At 50.5% G+C, this 17,075-nt stretch overlaps 1 protein-coding gene across 3 annotated transcripts in view; it reads left to right on the top strand.

Annotated features, from left to right (window-relative positions):
- CPNE2 (copine 2) overlaps positions 1-15,323 on the top strand; it is a 52,332-nt gene extending 37,009 nt beyond the window's left edge. For all 3 annotated transcript variants that reach the window (XM_057430413.1, XM_057430414.1, XM_057430415.1), the window contains exons 11-16: positions 1,751-1,884; positions 2,656-2,710; positions 7,309-7,360; positions 8,564-8,697; positions 13,507-13,743; positions 14,732-15,323. In XM_057430413.1, the coding sequence (XP_057286396.1) occupies positions 1,751-1,884; positions 2,656-2,710; positions 7,309-7,360; positions 8,564-8,697; positions 13,507-13,743; positions 14,732-14,839 (720 nt within the window). In that variant the 3' untranslated portion in view covers positions 14,840-15,323. The remainder of the gene's footprint in view (positions 1-1,750; positions 1,885-2,655; positions 2,711-7,308; positions 7,361-8,563; positions 8,698-13,506; positions 13,744-14,731) is intronic.
- The last annotated feature ends 1,752 nt before the right edge of the window (positions 15,324-17,075 follow it).

Here is a 17,075-nt window from a genome sequence, read left to right as displayed (position 1 = left end):
AGATTGGGAGAGCTTTTGTGCACTGTTCTGCCTCTGTGTGCTCAGGTTGTGGTGCTGGAGAGTGAAGAGAAAATCATGAACTTTATTGTTAGCATAGAGCTCTTGTGTGAATTAGGCTTGAATAATGAAATCTCCCCACACCCCATCTAAAGATCTGCCGGTTACTGGAGGGCTTCTCCCCTGCCCAAGGCATCTTTGGTCCAAAACCCCAGGTGGATTTGTGATGGGTGCAACACTTCAGAAACACTGGAGCTGGGAGGAGGCAGCTGCTGCACATGCTCCTGCTGCACATGCCCCCTGGAAAGGCAGCTGGTGTCCTCCTATGAAGGAAAGCGTTGGGGAGAGAAGGGCTAAAGCCACAGAGGAGAGGAGCATTGTGTCCAGCCGCTTGCTTGCAGACAGCTGCATCCCTCTGGAACCTGTAGCCCCAGTGCTGCTCTTTATGCCATTGCTTGTCTGACTCCTCTGGGCCCCCTTATCATGCTTCCCTTTCCCTCTTGCTCTCCAGCCATGCTTGTGGTGGCTCAGCAGGAGCTTGGCTCACAGGCATGGGTGTTACAACATTTTTGGCAAAATTGTAAGGTTGTTTGATGAAGAAGTTGGGTTTTCATAGAATCATAGTTTGGGTTGGGAGAGAACTTTGAAGGTCATCAGTCCAACTTGCCCTGCCACAGACAGAGACACCTTCCACTAGACCAGGTTGCTCCAAGCCCCTTCCAACCTGACCTTGAGCACCACCAGAGATGAGGCAGCCGCAGCTCCTCTGGGCAACCTGTGCCAGCACCTCACTACACTCACTGAGCAAGTTTTCTCTTATCTCCAATCTAAACTTACCCTCTTCCAGTTTAAGACCATGTCCCCTTGTCCTGTCAAGCCTGTTTTATAAGCCAGCCTGGCACCGAGTGGTGGCATGTCCTGGGCTGTGACTGTATTCTTGCCCCAGCCAGGCCAAAGTCCTTTCTCATCAAGATCACAGTTCATCCTCTCCCATTACAGATACAGAGCAAAATCCCGTGTGAATCCCCTGAGCTCAATTTAGCCCCAGAGTTATTCTGGGTTTTGCATATTTGCTGAGCAAACAAGGTGAGAGCAGTTGCACCGCTCGCTTGCCTATTCCTGGCTCTTCCTTCCCAGTCATTTCAAATCAGGTGGTTCAGCATCTCCTCTGTTGACCAGATATAACTGAATCTGGGATGGGTATTTCTACACATGTCTTTAAATAGCAAGCCTAATTGAGGAGGGAGAAGAAGGAGTGCCTTGCCAACAAAGTCCCCTGAGAGCTCAGTATACACTGGTCCTCAGGAAAGCCCAGTGAATTCCCCAGGGAAAGATGTGCTCAGGGTTGAGACTCGCTCATCAAAGACCTTGAGATCCAGATGCCCAGGTGGCCCTGACTTCTTTAGTGTCCATGGAGCTACTCAGTTCCCGAACTTAACACATGGGAGATGGGCAACGAGGATCCTGAGCTGGAGATGGTATGGCCTGCTGCAGCAGCAGGGGCTGTTTCAGGACATGATTTGTGATGCTGGCTGGTGGAAAATGTAGGTGTAATAGTGAATGGCTTTGCCTAACTTAGTATTGAATCAGCTTTTTTTAGGGAAGGTGAAGAGCTGTTAAACTTTTTCAAGTTTGAGGTTTGGATCTTGATGGGGCTGTGTGTTGACCTCAAAGTCAATGAAGGCTTGGTTGCCAAGTCTGTGGTGATGTCTGCTAATGGAGGACGGGTCTGTGCTTCTTTCTTGTCCCCCAGGTTGGGATTGACTTCACAGCCTCCAATGGGAACGCTCGAGACCCCTCCTCTTTGCACTACATCAACCCCATGGGGACAAACGAATATTTGTCAGCTATCTGGGCTGTTGGCCAGATCATCCAGGACTATGACTCGTAAGCACCATGCCCCTCTGCCTCCTCTCCGTTTTGTGGATGTTTTCCTGACTTCCTGGGGGGCTGATGGGATGCAGCTATCTCGATGTCCCAGCTGCAAGGCTAGGATTAAATAGTACCTTGACTTTGAAAAGCTCCTTGGAGAAACTTTCCATATACATTGGGGTGCAGGAGGAGGACAGGATAAGAACAAGGCTTCTCCTCTCCCCCCATCACTGCTGTTGAGAGAAAGGGTGCCTTAGAGAAGGTGGGGCATCCACTTGGTGCTTTCTTGGTGCAAAGGCAGATGCCCTCAGCTTGCTGGTATTTGCCTTGCTCCCCAGTCACCCTGAGGGTACAACACAGAAAAACATCTTCTTAGACATCAACAAAGAAGACAGAACAGGAATCTTGGTCTTGCCATAGTGGCGTTTGTGGACAAAATGGATAGTTAATTTTTGTTTTAAATCTCTAGGGTTACATGTCTACAAGAGATACAGGTGTTTGGGCAAGAGGATGCTCCTGATCCCTGTGGGTAATGAAGCAAAGCTGAGATCTTAGTTTTCTCTAAGGATCAAAAGCCAAAGGCAATCATATATTCTGTCTCTGTTCAGCTCCTGATTTTTTAAAGTCACTGTGTTCTGGGGGAAGGGAAAGCTGGCTCCTTTTCTAGCTGTCACTCACTGTAGCTGCATGTTGGGGAGCTGGTAGCATGGGGAGGCCATGGCAAGAGCTGTGCCAGCCTGCTTCCTGTGTGTGAATACACCCACTGTTTTGCTTCTTCTCTTTCAGAGACAAGATGTTTCCTGCTCTGGGATTCGGCGCCCAGCTCCCGCCAGACTGGAAGGTGAAGTGTGGCTAACTGGATGTCTGAGAGCGGTTTGTCCTGATATTGCCTGGGCAGAGCGGAGCTGGCTCGATCAGGGAAAAGCTGCCGGGCAGAGCAGGAATGGGCAGATGCGGAATTTCAACTGGTGGAGAGTGAGATGTGACAGTGTGGGTGGCCCTTGAGGTGGGGATGGGGTACGGGCAGCCTGTTCCTCTCTTCTAAGCTGGTATGAAAGCAGCAGCTCCCTGGCATTAATGGGCAGAGTCAGGCATTGATTCATTTTCCTGGCAAGAGGCAGGAACAAGACCAGGCAGGGGAATAGGCCACTGGATGAATGTGTCCAATGGTGGCAAAGCCTGGAAGGGGAGTAGGAGCTAGTTAGCCTTGACATGATGCAGCCCCCAGAGCCAGCAAGAACTGGAGCAGAGGGATTTTCCCCAAAACCACCATGACCTTTTTTTTGGGATTAGGCACCAAAGGAGTTAAAGACATCTTTGTCCTGCAAGGGCCTGAGTTGGAGCATCCTGCTCCTCAGGTGGGCAGGTACTGCTTTGCCTGATGGGGAGCATGTTCTCATGGCTGAGAACGTGTGCTGGGACACCCCTGTCATTCATTACTGGCTGGGTCTTTTGTCTGCTCTTTGCTCATGCCCTTAATGTGCATTTTCTTTCTGCTTGTTGTTTTTGAGAAGTTCCCAGCTTCATTCTGGGGTTCAGTCTCAGTGAGCCTGCTGTGTTCTTTGGGAGGGGAGCTCTGCTCTGGGCTGAGAACAGTGGTCACGTTAAGTCACCGAGCTGGGGATATCCTGCCTGCTCTGGCTTTGGACTTTTCTCTGCTTTCACAGCAGCCAAAATTCATGTGACTCAAGTGGGAGCTCTTGCTGTTTGCCAGCCACAGGAGGAGACCCCTCCATGTGCACTTTGGAGCTGATTCATCCTCCTTGGCCGGCAAATGTCTCTGGTCTGTCATTTCACAGCTTTCAATGGGAAAATCTTGGTAAGCATCTTCCAAGGACTTACAGCCATCAGGGATGTATTAGCTGAGGAGAGAAATAGCAATGGAAAGCATAGTGGGGATGGAAGGGGTACAGTGGCTTGGGCTGCTGAGGGAATGGGTGAATAATCACAGTGAGCATCCTGCTGTGCTGCCTCTGTGTGTGGGTCAGTGCCCATGGGAAAGGCATTGCTGGGTTGGAAGTACCCCTTACTGCAAGGCTGGAGGTGGTACTGGGCTGAGGATGCTGGCTAGGGCCTGTGGGGCAGAGGGATGCTTCTCCTCTTCTCCCGCTGTGTCTGCCTCTTGCAGCCTGCCACAGAAATGTTTTGGGCTGCTCCCATAGGCCTGGGGATACTCTGTAAGCACTACCAGGAAAAACACCTCCTTTTCCCCCAGAATGATGTCTAAGCCCGTGTAAGCTCCAGCAGAGAGCAGCTCTCCCTCCCCACGTGCTTGGCCTGTGCCTAAAGGTCACCCACCCAAATGCCCAGAGTGACCCATCTGTTGCATCAGGTTAGCAGTGGAGGCATCTCTAGTGCATCATCCTGCACCACTCCAGCCTGGAGCTTCAGCCCTGCCCAGCTCACCTAGCATCACTGCCCAATTCTCTTGTTTGTTTTTTTGATCACAAAGCTCATTGAGTAGTTTCAAAGCCAAAGCAGTCACTGAAATCCGTGCCCTGTGTTACAGCGGGCAGGCAGTGTTACAGTGGGCAGATGGCGGGGAGCAGCGTGGCCGATGCTGCTCCCCAGGGGCATGACAGGGGGTGGCTGTTGTACCCACAAACCTGAGTGAAACAGAAAAGATGGTTAAGAGCAGTATAAATCACATGTTGCCATGGCTCCCCCAACGCTTCCCAGGCACTCATCGCAGCAAGATGTTTTGCGCACAAAGTCTCATTGGAAATGTCAAAGAACATCTTGCCGTGTGTCAGCTCTATAGAGAGCCTCAAGCAGTTTCCCAGCAAAGGAACAGGAGAGGGAAGCAGATGAGTTTTGGTTTCTGGGGGATGAGCAAAGGCAAGGCAGCAGTGGAGAGGGTGATGGTTAACATTGGAGCCCCACCGGTCACCCCAGGTTTGTGAGATGGGGTTGACCAAAGTGAGCTGGTGTCTTTGCCAATGTGCCATCCTCAAGGCTTTGCCTCCATTTGCTTTTTATATATATATAAGGAAACTGAGTCACAGGAGGGGTGGGATCACTACGGGAAGTGGCAGACAACCCTCTGCAGTGTCAGTTCTCTGGCATAGGCTCTGGTTGTGTGTCTGCAAGACACATCACTAATTCCTGATGGTAAAGGATGGAGCTACGGCTGTCTCCATCCTTCAGAGGAAGAAAGCACAGGGTGGCTGCAGGTGAACGTCTTACCCTTTGGGGTGGTTTGAAAGAGTTTCTCCCTGTGAGTTACTGGTGAACGTGATACCTGCAGGTGCTCCAAATCCATTTGCCTGCACAGAAACTGTTTTTCAAAGTATGAGCTGGATAGGGAACAAGATCACCTTTTTACTTTTTTTTCATTTTCTTCATTATTTTGAAGCCCTCCTGTTGAGTTTTCCAATAGATATATATATATAATCTGTAAAAACTCCATAGGAGGTTTTGAAACACTTCTGCAGGGGGTCTGCTGTGTAGACAGTGAGGAGCGCAGCTCCAAACCATTTTGTTGCAGCTTAAAAGAAAGAGAAACCCCTCTTTTGCAGTGCAAAACATGAAAATATTTTTGCGTGCCTCATCTATAAATACTCCTATGGCAGAATTTTGAATACAAAATTGAGCCCTTTACAACTGAAAACCAAGAGATTGTAATTTGGATATTTTGCCAAAATTGAGGCTGCTACAAGAAAGGGTGTATGCAAAACACAGTCACATATTTAAGACTCCATCTTTTCTCTAACCCAGGGTTACTGGTGGCTGGGAGTGTTACTGGTTGTGCTTAACAGGCATGGGGAGACCCAAGCAGGCTGTTGACGTCCGCCGGGCCGACAGCTAAGCAGCATGGGAGGAGGAATTCTGGTTGACCTACTTTTGTTTTGATGCTGTTTCCCACCCTACAGCCTCTTGCAAAAATAATTTCTGCTTCTGTCGACACAATGCCCGGTATAATTGGAAAGTCTGAATCAGATGAATGCTGCTATTGAAGTCTCAGGAGGACTTCTGCTTCCATGGCGCCTTAAAGGACAGTCGTTTTGCCAGTGTTATGAATACGCATGTCCCCAGCTGCTCCCCTGGCTGAGAAGCTCAGCAAACCTCCACCCTTCTGAGAGGGAGAAATATCCTTGTTTTGTAACTTTGGCACAGACAGTGTGGGAGCTTTTTGTTTCAGAGCCCTCGAGCTGGTGGCCTGAAAGCCTAGATTGTCCCCTTCAACCTTCAGACGTTCTGGGAGAGGCAGTTGCGCATCCTTGGTTCTCCTTAGAGTCTGTTTGCTTCTTACGGTGCCTAAACTGAAGGTAGCAGAGTGAGGAATGCCCAACCCCCCCCAGGTCTGATGGTTGTTCCCCAAGCAAGCTGTTGACCCAAGCCAACACTGGCGAGATTCATACGGAAGGGCAGGAGCCTTGACCCTCTCTTGCACCCAGGCCATTGAGCTGCCCTGCCTTTGCTGGCAGAGAGGGGTTCAAATCAACTGTTGACCAGCGTTTTGTGGTTTCTGTCTGCAGGTTCTTCCCATGGAAGCAGCTGAGGGAGGTGTTGTGATTACAGCCAGCACTGCTGTTTGGTTTTGCTGGATGGGTTAGTGCAATGCGCTGCAGATCAGGGTGTGCAAGGCTACTTGCTGGTGCCGGTGTCCCACAGGGCATCCTCATGAGAGCATCTCCTTCAGCCTGAAAGAAGGTGGTAGAAGGATCTTGAACCTACCTTGGAGGCCAATGAAAACCAGCCCAGATTGTGCTGGCACTTGCCGTCCATCACACCCAAGCATTTACGTCACCTCTGCTGTGCTGCCTTTCACACTCATGCAGACCCAGATGATGAAGATAATCATCTGCTGGCCTTGCCATGATGATTATGCCATGGATTTGCCATGATGATTTGCCATGATAGCTGGCATGCCAGATCAGGTCTTCAACCCATTTTGCTCTGTGCCTGCATCCCTTCTGCTGCATCAGACCACTTGCAGAGAACTGGGGAACTGGGATGCTGCCAGAACTGGGCCTCCCTGTGATGTTAATTGAGTTTTATCCCTTTATAACCTGCAATAAGATGAAGTAATTCCTCCTAGTGATTGGTGAGAAGGCCCAGCTGGCTGAGAACATCCCTTCTGCATGTTTTCCCTCTAGGCAGCCAGTAGGAAGCCACATGGGCAAACCTGCTTTGATAGCTGTAGAAGAATGCATGATGTAATAATTTCAGGTGGCTCCTGATGGGGGGATTAAGGAACCAGTTCATCCTCAAACACTGATCAACCCTGACCACATTCATATTTGCTGCTACTTCCTGCTTGGGTGGCAAAGGGCTCTAAGTGTTACTGACCCAGAAAGATGGACTGTAACATCTGTGACCATGGGGTCCTGCCCCAAGGAAGCACCAGGCCCAAACCAGCTTTGCAGCACCACCTAAACTGATAGTGAGCAACCTGCTCTTCACTCCATGTTAATTTAGGCCTTTTCTTCTCCACAGGTATCCCATGAATTTGCCATTAACTTCAATCCCACAAACCCATTCTGTTCAGGTAAGCATCTTTAAAAATCCTTAGATACCTTCAGTGTCTTCTGTCTTTCCTTCTGCATTTGCATTTCTTTGTAACACCTTGGCCATTTTTCAAGGTGCATTCAGACAGGAATTGACAGTGAAGCAGAGCACATACTAAGGGTGTGCTCAGAGGAAAGCAGAGAAAATTTGGAGGTGTGTAGGAATGCTCAGCGTAAAACGCAACTGGGTTCAGGCAGCATAAAATCCTCCTTCATTATGATGTCTGTTGTGTTCTACCAGCCGTCTTCTCCTCCAGCAAGCCTGCAAGAAACTAGGCATTTTTAGCAGATGGGGAATTCAGACCTAATGCTTCATTTAGCAACTGGGGGCTAGTCTCAGTCATGGCTGAAGAACTGCTCAGATCCTAAGTGGTTAGGGGCCATCATGGACTCCTAAAGTCATCTGGTTTGACCTACCCCAACAAAATGGGAGCTCAGGCAGCCCCCAAACCTTGCTGGCTCGCCAGTTCATGGAAGCTGGCTGTGTACATCTGCTCTTCTGCTGCCTTGGCTTTGTTCAGCTCCTCTCCAGTAGCTGTAAAGAATTCACTGGATGTGATTTGTTGCAGGAATTATGGGATGCAGAAGACACGTGCAACTCTTAGCTGTGTCAGGTCCTTCCCAAAGGACTGGCTGTCAGCTGGTTAATTGTGGAATTGGTCATTTCTGAACTACACACTATGCATCCTTCCAGGAGAGCAGCCATTTACCTTGTTCTGGTGTGGCAGAAACAAAAGGGTCTCTGCCCTCTGCTCCCAACACAGTCTGGGAGCTCAGAGGGTGCTTGCGGGATTGTTTTGCCTCTCTCCACAACCTCTGCCCCACATCTGTCTGGGTTTTGGCTCTGCTCAGAGACCAGGAGTTGCTTTTCTGTTTGCTCTTCCTCTTTGTCTGATGCTGATTTCTGTGGAACCCCAAGGAAAGCTTTCTTTGACTGTAGGCACCATGAGAACACTCTTACCTCAGAAGGTCTGAGGACCTACTACAAAGTAACTAAGAAGCAAAGCCCTGATATTAGGAAATTTGAGTTGAAGTGGATAAAACCTGTGGATCTGGGTGGGTGGGAGGGGAATAGGTCTGACTTCAGCTCCCATGACAGTATTAGCTCATGAAGCCTAATTGGACTTGTGGTGGGCCTGAACTGTGCTGAGCTGTAATGCTTGGTTTTTCTGCTTTCCCTGAAGGTGTGGAGGGCATTGTTCAAGCATACTCGGCCTGTCTGCCCCACATCCGCTTCTATGGACCCACCAACTTCTCCCCTATCGTCAACCACGTGGCTCGCTTTGCGTCTCAGGCCACCCAACAAGAAGCTGCATCTGTAAGTCTGTCAGATCCCATAAGGCAATGGCAATCCCCATGGCTTTGGGCAGGGCAATGCAAAGCCTTTCATATCTTTCAGGAATGGTGAAAAAGTGATTGATTTTTCCCTAATTCTGACAGGGAAGGGCTGCAAGCCCCCCCTGGAATGGCTGAGTGATGGGTATTGAACAGGTCAGTATGGAGTGGAGTCAGGGACATGAGACTGTCCTGGGAAGGGCACCTCAGAGGAGCTTGAGGACTGTGATGGTTCAAAGAGGGAAAGGCTGTATTTGTGGCAGACTATTCACCACTGCACCAGTGTGAGCTCAGGCTCAGGAGTCCCTGCCATGTGCTGGGCAGTACATGGCAGGAAACAGGAAGGACAGCTTTGTTCTTTCCTAATTTTTTTCTTAAAACATCTTCTGAGCTCCAAGGGGCTTTGTTCTAAAGAGACATCCTCTGTACTTATGGATGGACTAATAGTCCTCAGGAGTATGGTTCTTCCTTTCAAAACAGCTCCTGCATGCTGCAGGACTGTCCTGGTGCAGGATGGACCAGACAGTCGGGGCTGGGGGGGGAGCCTGGCACAAGAATGGTGATGCTGCTGCCCTGGCACATATGGAAAACATGAGCCACAGGGAAGAGGCTGAGCATGACTTCAAACCTTTGGCTTATTTTCCTTGGACAACAAATAGCTGGAGGAAGATCTCTCTGGGGGTGCACGTCCAGCCCTGCAAACAACGGGAGTGAGCAAGCCTGAGCCATGGTGTAAACCATGATGCTTCTGACGTGGCTGATGGCCAAATTCAAACCAGAAAACCTTTCTGCTACTCCCCTTTGAAGAGTTTTTTATATTTAAGGGGGAATTGCTGAAAACCACAGGAAGGCTCAATTTGATCCTTGCTTTTTTACGCCACTTGGACAAGTGGTAGTGGGCTCAGGGCCAGGCTTGAGGTTTTTCCAGGCTCTCCAGCCTCACAGCAGTCCTGGAACTCCCTGTTAATAAGTCCATCTGAGCATTCACATCCGTATATCAAAAATCTTCTAGTCAGCCCTGGGGCCCTGTGCAGCCATGCTCAGTCATGCTGGGTCACATGGGAGCCAGAACCACCCTTGTACTGGAGGAGCAAGCTGGTGGTGAAGGGGTGCTGGGATGCCCTTGTGTGCTGGGAGCTGCAGCCGGTGGTCCAGCCTTGCTGGAGGTGGCTGGGGTGTCCTCTTAGGGGTACAAAGATGCTGCAAGGGCTGGAGCAGCTCTGCTCTGGAGACAGGCTGAGAGAGCTGGGCTGGTTCAGCCTGGAGAAGAGAAGGCTCCTTAAAGGGAGACCTTAGAGCAGCTCCAGTGCCTAAAGGGGATACAAAAGAGGGGCTTTGGACAAGGGCCTGTAGGGACAGGATGAGGGAGAATGGCTTTAACCTGACAGAGGGGAGACTGAGATGAGATCTTAGGCAGAAGTTCTTCCCTGTGAGGATGCTGAGGCGCTGGCACAGGTTGCCCAGAGAAGCTGTGGCTGCCCCATCTCTGGCAGTGTTCAAGACCAGGGTGACGGGGCTTGGAGCAACCTGGTCTAGTGGAAGCTGTCCCTGCCCATGGCAGGGGTTGGAACTGGATGAGCTTTAACGTCCCTGTCAGCCCAAAACATTCTGTGAGTCTATGATTCTATGAAGACAGTAAGATGAAGCTTACTTGGGTCTCTGTGGCAGCAGGCTGCCTATGAAGGACACCAAGTCTGGTCCCTGGGTTTAGATGGCCAAAAGCAGCTCAGCTTGAGCATCAGCATGTGTGTGGCAGGAGCTGCCTCAGGGTAGAAGCTTCTCTGATTCCTGCCTGGAACAGAGCTGGATCACACCTGAAACCTCCTCTTGGATATTTTCCAAGAGGATATTTTCTAGCCTTGTCTTGAACACTGTTACTCTTCCCAGCTGTGGGCACAAGGAAATACTGAATTAGGTTTAATTCAGCAAAAATCCATGTCGCTTTTGGGTTTTTTTGTTGCCTGTCTTGGCATCAGTGGGGGAGGGAGAAGCCCACGGGCTCCGTGCTGAGCAAAGGCACTAATCGTATGCAAATTGCACCCCTCCGCTGGCACTAATAGTTTAATCAAGGGAGATTTTAAATAACAGGCACTGGTAGTGCCAGCAGAGGCAAGCCTCTGGTGACTCCTTAGGGTTTTATGGAAGCACAAAGTGTTACTGATGCGTAACTCCCCTGGGGTCGTCTTCTCTTCGGTCCCATCTTCAACACGTGCAGCAAAGACCCCCTGATGCTGCTGGCTACGGTGGCTGCCGAGACCTGCTTTCCTCTTCTTTCCACTCTTGTTTGTTCCCAGCACTTCAAATAGAACCAAAGAACCTTGTTTTACCATGGCAACACACATCACAAACATGGGAGCTGTCTGCTCTTAAGGGATGGCAGTACTAAAACATGTCAGTGTTGGGGGGGAGAGGCAGAGGGATTACACACAATTTCACTCTCAGGGAAGGATTAATAAACTCCCAGGAATTAAAACACCTTTCCAGCAGGGTCACTGCATTCAAACCTCCTCTTTTCTTACTGCATGCTGTTTAATGCTGCTTAATCCCTTCAAGTCCTGCTCACACGTGAGCCTCATTATTCATGTCTTTAGCAGCCTGTTCCAAGCCGCAGAAGCTCAAGGTGGTACCTGGCTGTGAGCTGTGGCCAACCCTCATCATCAGCTCTTATCCCACTTGGCCTCTGAAATATGTTGTGATAAACTCTGTTGTGATAAACTCTGTTGTCCCCTCTTTTCTGGCAGACTTCCCAGCATTTTTCTCTGATCCCATTACGGATTTTGCATTAAAAAGGGAACAAAGGGAAATACTCCTTTCTGGGTTTCCTCTTTTTGATCACACACAGAGGCCAGGGGGAATCAGCTTAAAGGTGTTTCTGTTATCAGCTGCCCTCCACAAGATTCTATTCTTCTTCCTGTACTGGTTCCTAGAGAGGGTCAGGCTGCAGTCACTTATCCTGGCCACATGGAAGAGAATGCAGGTCGTCTCCCAGTCTTACCCTCCAGGCTTGGATGACAGGGTCCTGCTCTTTAGACCTACATCTTCCCCTAATTTGCTCTGAAAAGTCTGGATTTAGGGCAAAAGTAAACCCTGAGGGTGCTTCGTAGGCAGAGCTAATAAATCAAAGGGGTTGGGAATGGGCTATCTGTCTGCTTGGGAAAATCTCCTTGCCCACATTCTTGGGTAATGTTTAAGCTCAACCCAGCCTTCTTTGTACTTGGGATTGTAGCACTGAAGAGTGTTGAGGCAAGATGATGCTTAAGGGAAGGTTTCAGATGTGGGCTGGAGGAAGACCAGGAAAATGGGCTTTTCTGGGATGGCTGCATTAGTGGTTTTCAGAGGAAATGGAAAGAATGAGGAGAGGAACAAAGGGCTTTAATGCTCTTAAGTGCTTGTTTTTGTCATTTCTCCAGCACAATCAAGATGTGTAACATGCTCAAATTGAACCGTTTCCCGGAGGCAGAGGAGATAGGCTTTTTGGAGGTCCCCATTCCCCAGAATTGTTTTGCTGAGTCCAGCAGGATGCTCCATTTGTCCATCTGCCCATCCTCTGCCTGCTCTGCAGGACCGGCCTCAACCACTCTCCTTTCACCCTGGGGAGTGGTGCAAATGCCGCTGCTGTGGCATCCCCCCCCCCCCCCCCCAGCCCGTTCCACCCTCTGCATCCTCCCTCATACCTGTAAGACCTACAGCTTTGTATGAGGTACTGGGCTGGGATTCAGGGGATGCTCCCCATCTGTGCAACATGTCGATGAGGACCCCGCAACCTGAGCTTTTTGCCCCACGCTCAAACTTCTCCTGGCTGTGACACAGAAGGTCTGCACAGATTAGGCTTTTTCTTCCGTCATTAAGTACATTCAATTAGTAAATCAGCAAAACATTTTGGGGTGGAAGTTGGCTTGTTGTTGGCTTGATCTTTCAAAAATGGGGCGAATACCTGAAATGTCCGGGAGCTGCTACGCGGGGTGATGGTGGCTGCCCTGAGGAGCAGTAAACCTTGTGCTCCCAAACCAAACCTCATAGTTCAAAGACAGGTATAAGATCCTGCTCCTGGGTCAGGTCAGTTGCCAGTGCAAACACAAGCTGGGCAGAGACTGGAAGGGGCAGCCCTGAGAAGAAGGACTTGGCACTGTTGGTCAATTAGAAACTCCCCATAACCCGGTTTCAGTGTGTGCTTGAGCCCAGAACTTCCTTGTGTGCTGGGCTGCATCCCCAGAGCGTGAGCAGCAGGTCAAGGGAGGGGATTCTGCCTCTCTACTGTGCTGTGGGGAGACCCCCCCTGCAGTCCTGTGTCCAGTTCTGAGTCAACAACGTAACAGGGACGTGGAGCTGTTGGAGTGAGCCCAGAAGAGGACACAGAGGTGCTCTGAGGGCTGGAGCAGCTCTGCTCTGGAGACAGGCTGAGAGAGCTGGGCTGGTTCAGCCTGGAGAAGAGAAGGCTCCGGGAGAGCAGCTCTCTTCTTAGAGCAGCTCCCACTGCATGAAAAGGCTACATGAAAGCTGGAGAGGGACTTTGGACAAGGGCCTGCAGGGACACGGCAATGGGGAATGGCTTTAACCTGACAGAGGGGAGATTGAGATGAGATCTTGGGCAGTTCTTCCCTGTGAAGGTGGTGAGGCCCTGGCACAGGTTGCCCAGAGAACCTTCTATGATTCTGTGATTCTAAATCCCCAGAGAACCTGCTTCCCCCCATGTATGAAGTATCCTGTGTGCTCACACTCCATGGGCTCTGGCTTCAGTGTGAAGGTGCACCTGCATCCCACTGAGTTTGACCCTCTGCCCTCCCCTTTGCAGCAGTACTTCATCCTCCTCATCATCACGGACGGGGTGATCAGCGACATGGATGAGACGAGACACGCCGTGGTGCAGGCATCCAAGCTGCCCATGTCCATCATCATCGTGGGGGTCGGCAACGCTGACTTTGCTGCCATGGAGTTTCTGGATGGGGATAGCCGGGTGCTGCGCTCCCACACCGGCGAGGAGGCTGTGCGCGACATTGTCCAGTTTGTGCCCTTCCGGGATTTTCGCAACGTGAGTGTGGGCAGCGGCGGGTAACTGCAGGCAGGAATGGGGTCTCAAGCCTGGAAATGACCCTGGAAGTGGAGCAACCCCTGGAGAGGCAGACAGAGGGAAGAGCCCACCTTACCTTGGCCCTGGATTCCATATCCCTCCAGTGCTGCTCTGGTGTGGACCATATAAATCAGTGCTGCAGGCAAGCACAGGCAGGGGCAACAGTGATCTGTATATCCATAGCGTGCTCCACCTGAGCATTCCCCCATCACCGCCACCCCTGTCATTGCCAGGCAGGTCAGACCAAAAACCAGTTCACTGCAGCAGGTTTCCCACAGCAAGCCAGGCCAATGCTGGGCTCATGTCCCTCACCATGGTCCTATGTTGGCGTCTCCCACCCAGGCCTCTTCCGCACCCGTCATGTGCCATGTGCTGAGGGCTTAATGCTGGGGTGAGCTCCTACTCCCCCCCATCCTCTCCCAGTGTCTGTGGAAAGGGGTGATGCTGGCACTGGCCCTGCATGGGTACCCTCTATGGGATGGTGGCCCAGGCCAGCCTTGTGTTTTGGAAAAAAGCTGATCAAGGAAGAAAAAAAAAGTCAAAATGAGATGCTATTGCCTGCCCATCATGATCAGCTGGGAGTCAGCCCTGGGTCAGATGCTGTTGCTGGCACAGGATTGCCAGAGGGTGCATAACAGCAGCCCATATTTATCTTCACTCTTTTTGCACCTAATCAGTGTTTTTCCATTTCACCTGGAAATACTCAATACCAGTTTTTTTCTAACTTAACCAGGATGTTTTATTCCTTCCTACCACTGAATTACCGCCTGGAGGGAAGGTGTAGTATAGAATGTCATCTTCAGAGGTGTATAAAATGCTGGCTGCCAGTAGACTTGAGGGGGCATTAAATGAAATGCCACACCCTGGAGTCAGGGACAGCTCAGCCACATTTGCTCAGGCAGTCCCCATGGCTGTTCTTACAATGGTGTTTGCTCCCTTTTGCCTGCAGGCCCCCAAGGAGACCCTGGCCAAAGCTGTGCTGGCAGAGCTGCCCCAGCAAGTCGTGCAGTACTTCAAGCACCAAAACTTGCCGCCCATCAACTCGGAGCAGGCATAGAGCTGTGCAAGGCTGCGCCCCCTGCATGTTGCCGAAGTCCGTTGGTCCTACTGGAAATGCATGTTCCACATGCTTTTAAGAGAAAAATACCCCCCCAAAACACTTTGTAATTTTTAATTTAGTTGCTAAGTTCGTAAAACTCATTTCAGAGAAACATGTGGATTCATTTTGTATAGTCCCAACCTGAGGTGACATTGATTAGCCCGGCCATGCCCTCATCCCACTCTGTTGTGTCACTTTTCAGTATTGAATGTACTTTGTATCATTTCAGTGGAACAGGATACAATTTTTACAATCAAAACTTGCTTTTTCCAAGTAATGAAATGCTTAATATATTATTGTCATTCAATGAACTGGTCATTGTATAGTTCATGTATCTGTATTGTACCTGTACATCTGTCACTCTCTGCATTCATTTTTATACTGTGTACATGTTATATTTGTTATACTCAGGTTAATAAAGAAACTTGGACATTTAAAACAAGGGTCTCCTAGATGGGAAGGTCTGGGAGCACCTTACGAGGTCAGCAGTGCAGGGTGTTTGAGTCACCCTGACAAGGCAGTCCTGGTCCCCAGCCACTCACACTGCACTGAGTGGTTCTGCTCACTGTGCTCTGGAAATATCCCAAAGCCACCAACAGCAACATGCTGGAAGATGCTTTACTGGAGGTGGAGGTGAATATGGATGTCCAAGGGAGAGCAACATCCCCACACCCTCCCCCCATCAGCTCTCATATTGAGAGCAGGCCTAAGGAGGACTTGGTGGTTTTGGGTGAGGAGAAGCTCCCCATGACCCAGCTTCAGTGTGTGCTTGAGCACAGAACCCACTCCCACCCCCTCCCTGGGTTGGGCTGCCTCCCCAGAGCATGAGCAGCAGGTCAAGGGAGGGGATTCTGCCCCTCTACAGCGCTGTGGGGAGAACCCCCCCTGCAGTCCTGTGTTGAGCCCTGGGGCAACAACACAAGAGGGACGTGGAGCTGTTGGAGTGAGTCCAGAGGAGGCCACAGAGATGTTGTGAGGGCTGGAGCAGCTCTGCTCTGGAGACAGGCTGAGAGAGCTGGGCTGGTTCAGCCTGGAGAAGAGAAGGCTCCTTAAGGGGAGACCTTAGAGCAGCTCCAGTGCCTAAAGGGGCTACAAGAAACCTGGAGAGGAGCTTTGGACAAGGGCCTGTAGGGACAGGACAAGGGGGAATGGCTTTAACCTGACAGAGGGGAGATTGAGATGAGCTCTTAGGCAGAAGTTCTTCCCTGTGAGGGTGCTGAGGCCCTGGCACAGGTTGCCCAGAGAAGCTGTGGCTGCCCCATCCCTGGCAGTGTTCAAGGCCAGGCTGGATGGGGCTTAGAGTAACCTGGTCTAGTGGAAGGTGTCCCTGCCTGTGGCAGGGGTTGGAACTGGATGAGCTTTAAGGTCCCTTCCAACCCAAACCACTCTGTGATTCCAAGATTTGGTGCCTGCCTGAGCCAAGGGCAGCAAGTTAGCGTGCACACACCATGCGTGTGGGGCAAACGTCAGTGAACCTACAACCAAGTGGCAAAGGGAACTTCATGGTTCACTGCTGCTTTACCCCTAGACATTTTTCCAAGTCTGAGTAACAAAAGCTCCCTGCTGCCTGGGAGAAGATGGGCTGGATAATGAAATCCTGCTCTCCAGCAGCTCCCTTGGGCTGCTCATCAGCAACATGCTATCTCCAGTGCTAATTGCTGCTTCTGTTGTTAATTAGATTAAGGGCTTTTGAAGCTGGCAGGTAGAAAGTTGAATACAGTGCAGGGATCACCAGCCTCACTCCAAACTCAGACTTGATCTCCCTTCTACCCCTTAGCAAAAGCACTAGGATGGAAGGTTGGCATCTGTGTGAAACCTACAGCTCATCTGCATGCACGTGAGCTACTGTCTGTGTTCATTGCCACGGACCACCGCTAGGAAAAGTGTGGTTTCCACCACTGCCACTGAGTTACCAGCACACAGGCTACTCTATGAGCCCCACAACTCAACCAAAGCACAGAGCCAAAGCTGGTGGTGCAGCTGCTCTGAGCATGGCACTGGTTGAGACCCTATCTCTTGGGAGAGGTGGGACTGCTCCTTGAAGTATGTGCCTTGCAAAGCCCTCTTAAATGGAAAAAGCCCAACAAGCATTGCTCTTTCTCAAATGGAGAAGCAGCCTTTAAAGGGTGGCTCACTTAAAAATGATGCTGTACGCACAGTTCAGCTTCCATATTGGAGTCTGTGGCTCTGGAAG

This window comes from Pezoporus wallicus, unplaced genomic scaffold, assembly GCF_028554395.1.
Source record: "Pezoporus wallicus isolate ANWC-B61680 ecotype Strahan unplaced genomic scaffold, APGP_CSIRO_Pwel_v1 contig_3573, whole genome shotgun sequence".
Classification (NCBI taxonomy): domain Eukaryota; kingdom Metazoa; phylum Chordata; class Aves; order Psittaciformes; family Psittacidae; genus Pezoporus; species Pezoporus wallicus.
Note: the sequence above shows the minus strand (reverse complement) of the source record. Positions and strands in the feature narration are given on the sequence as shown.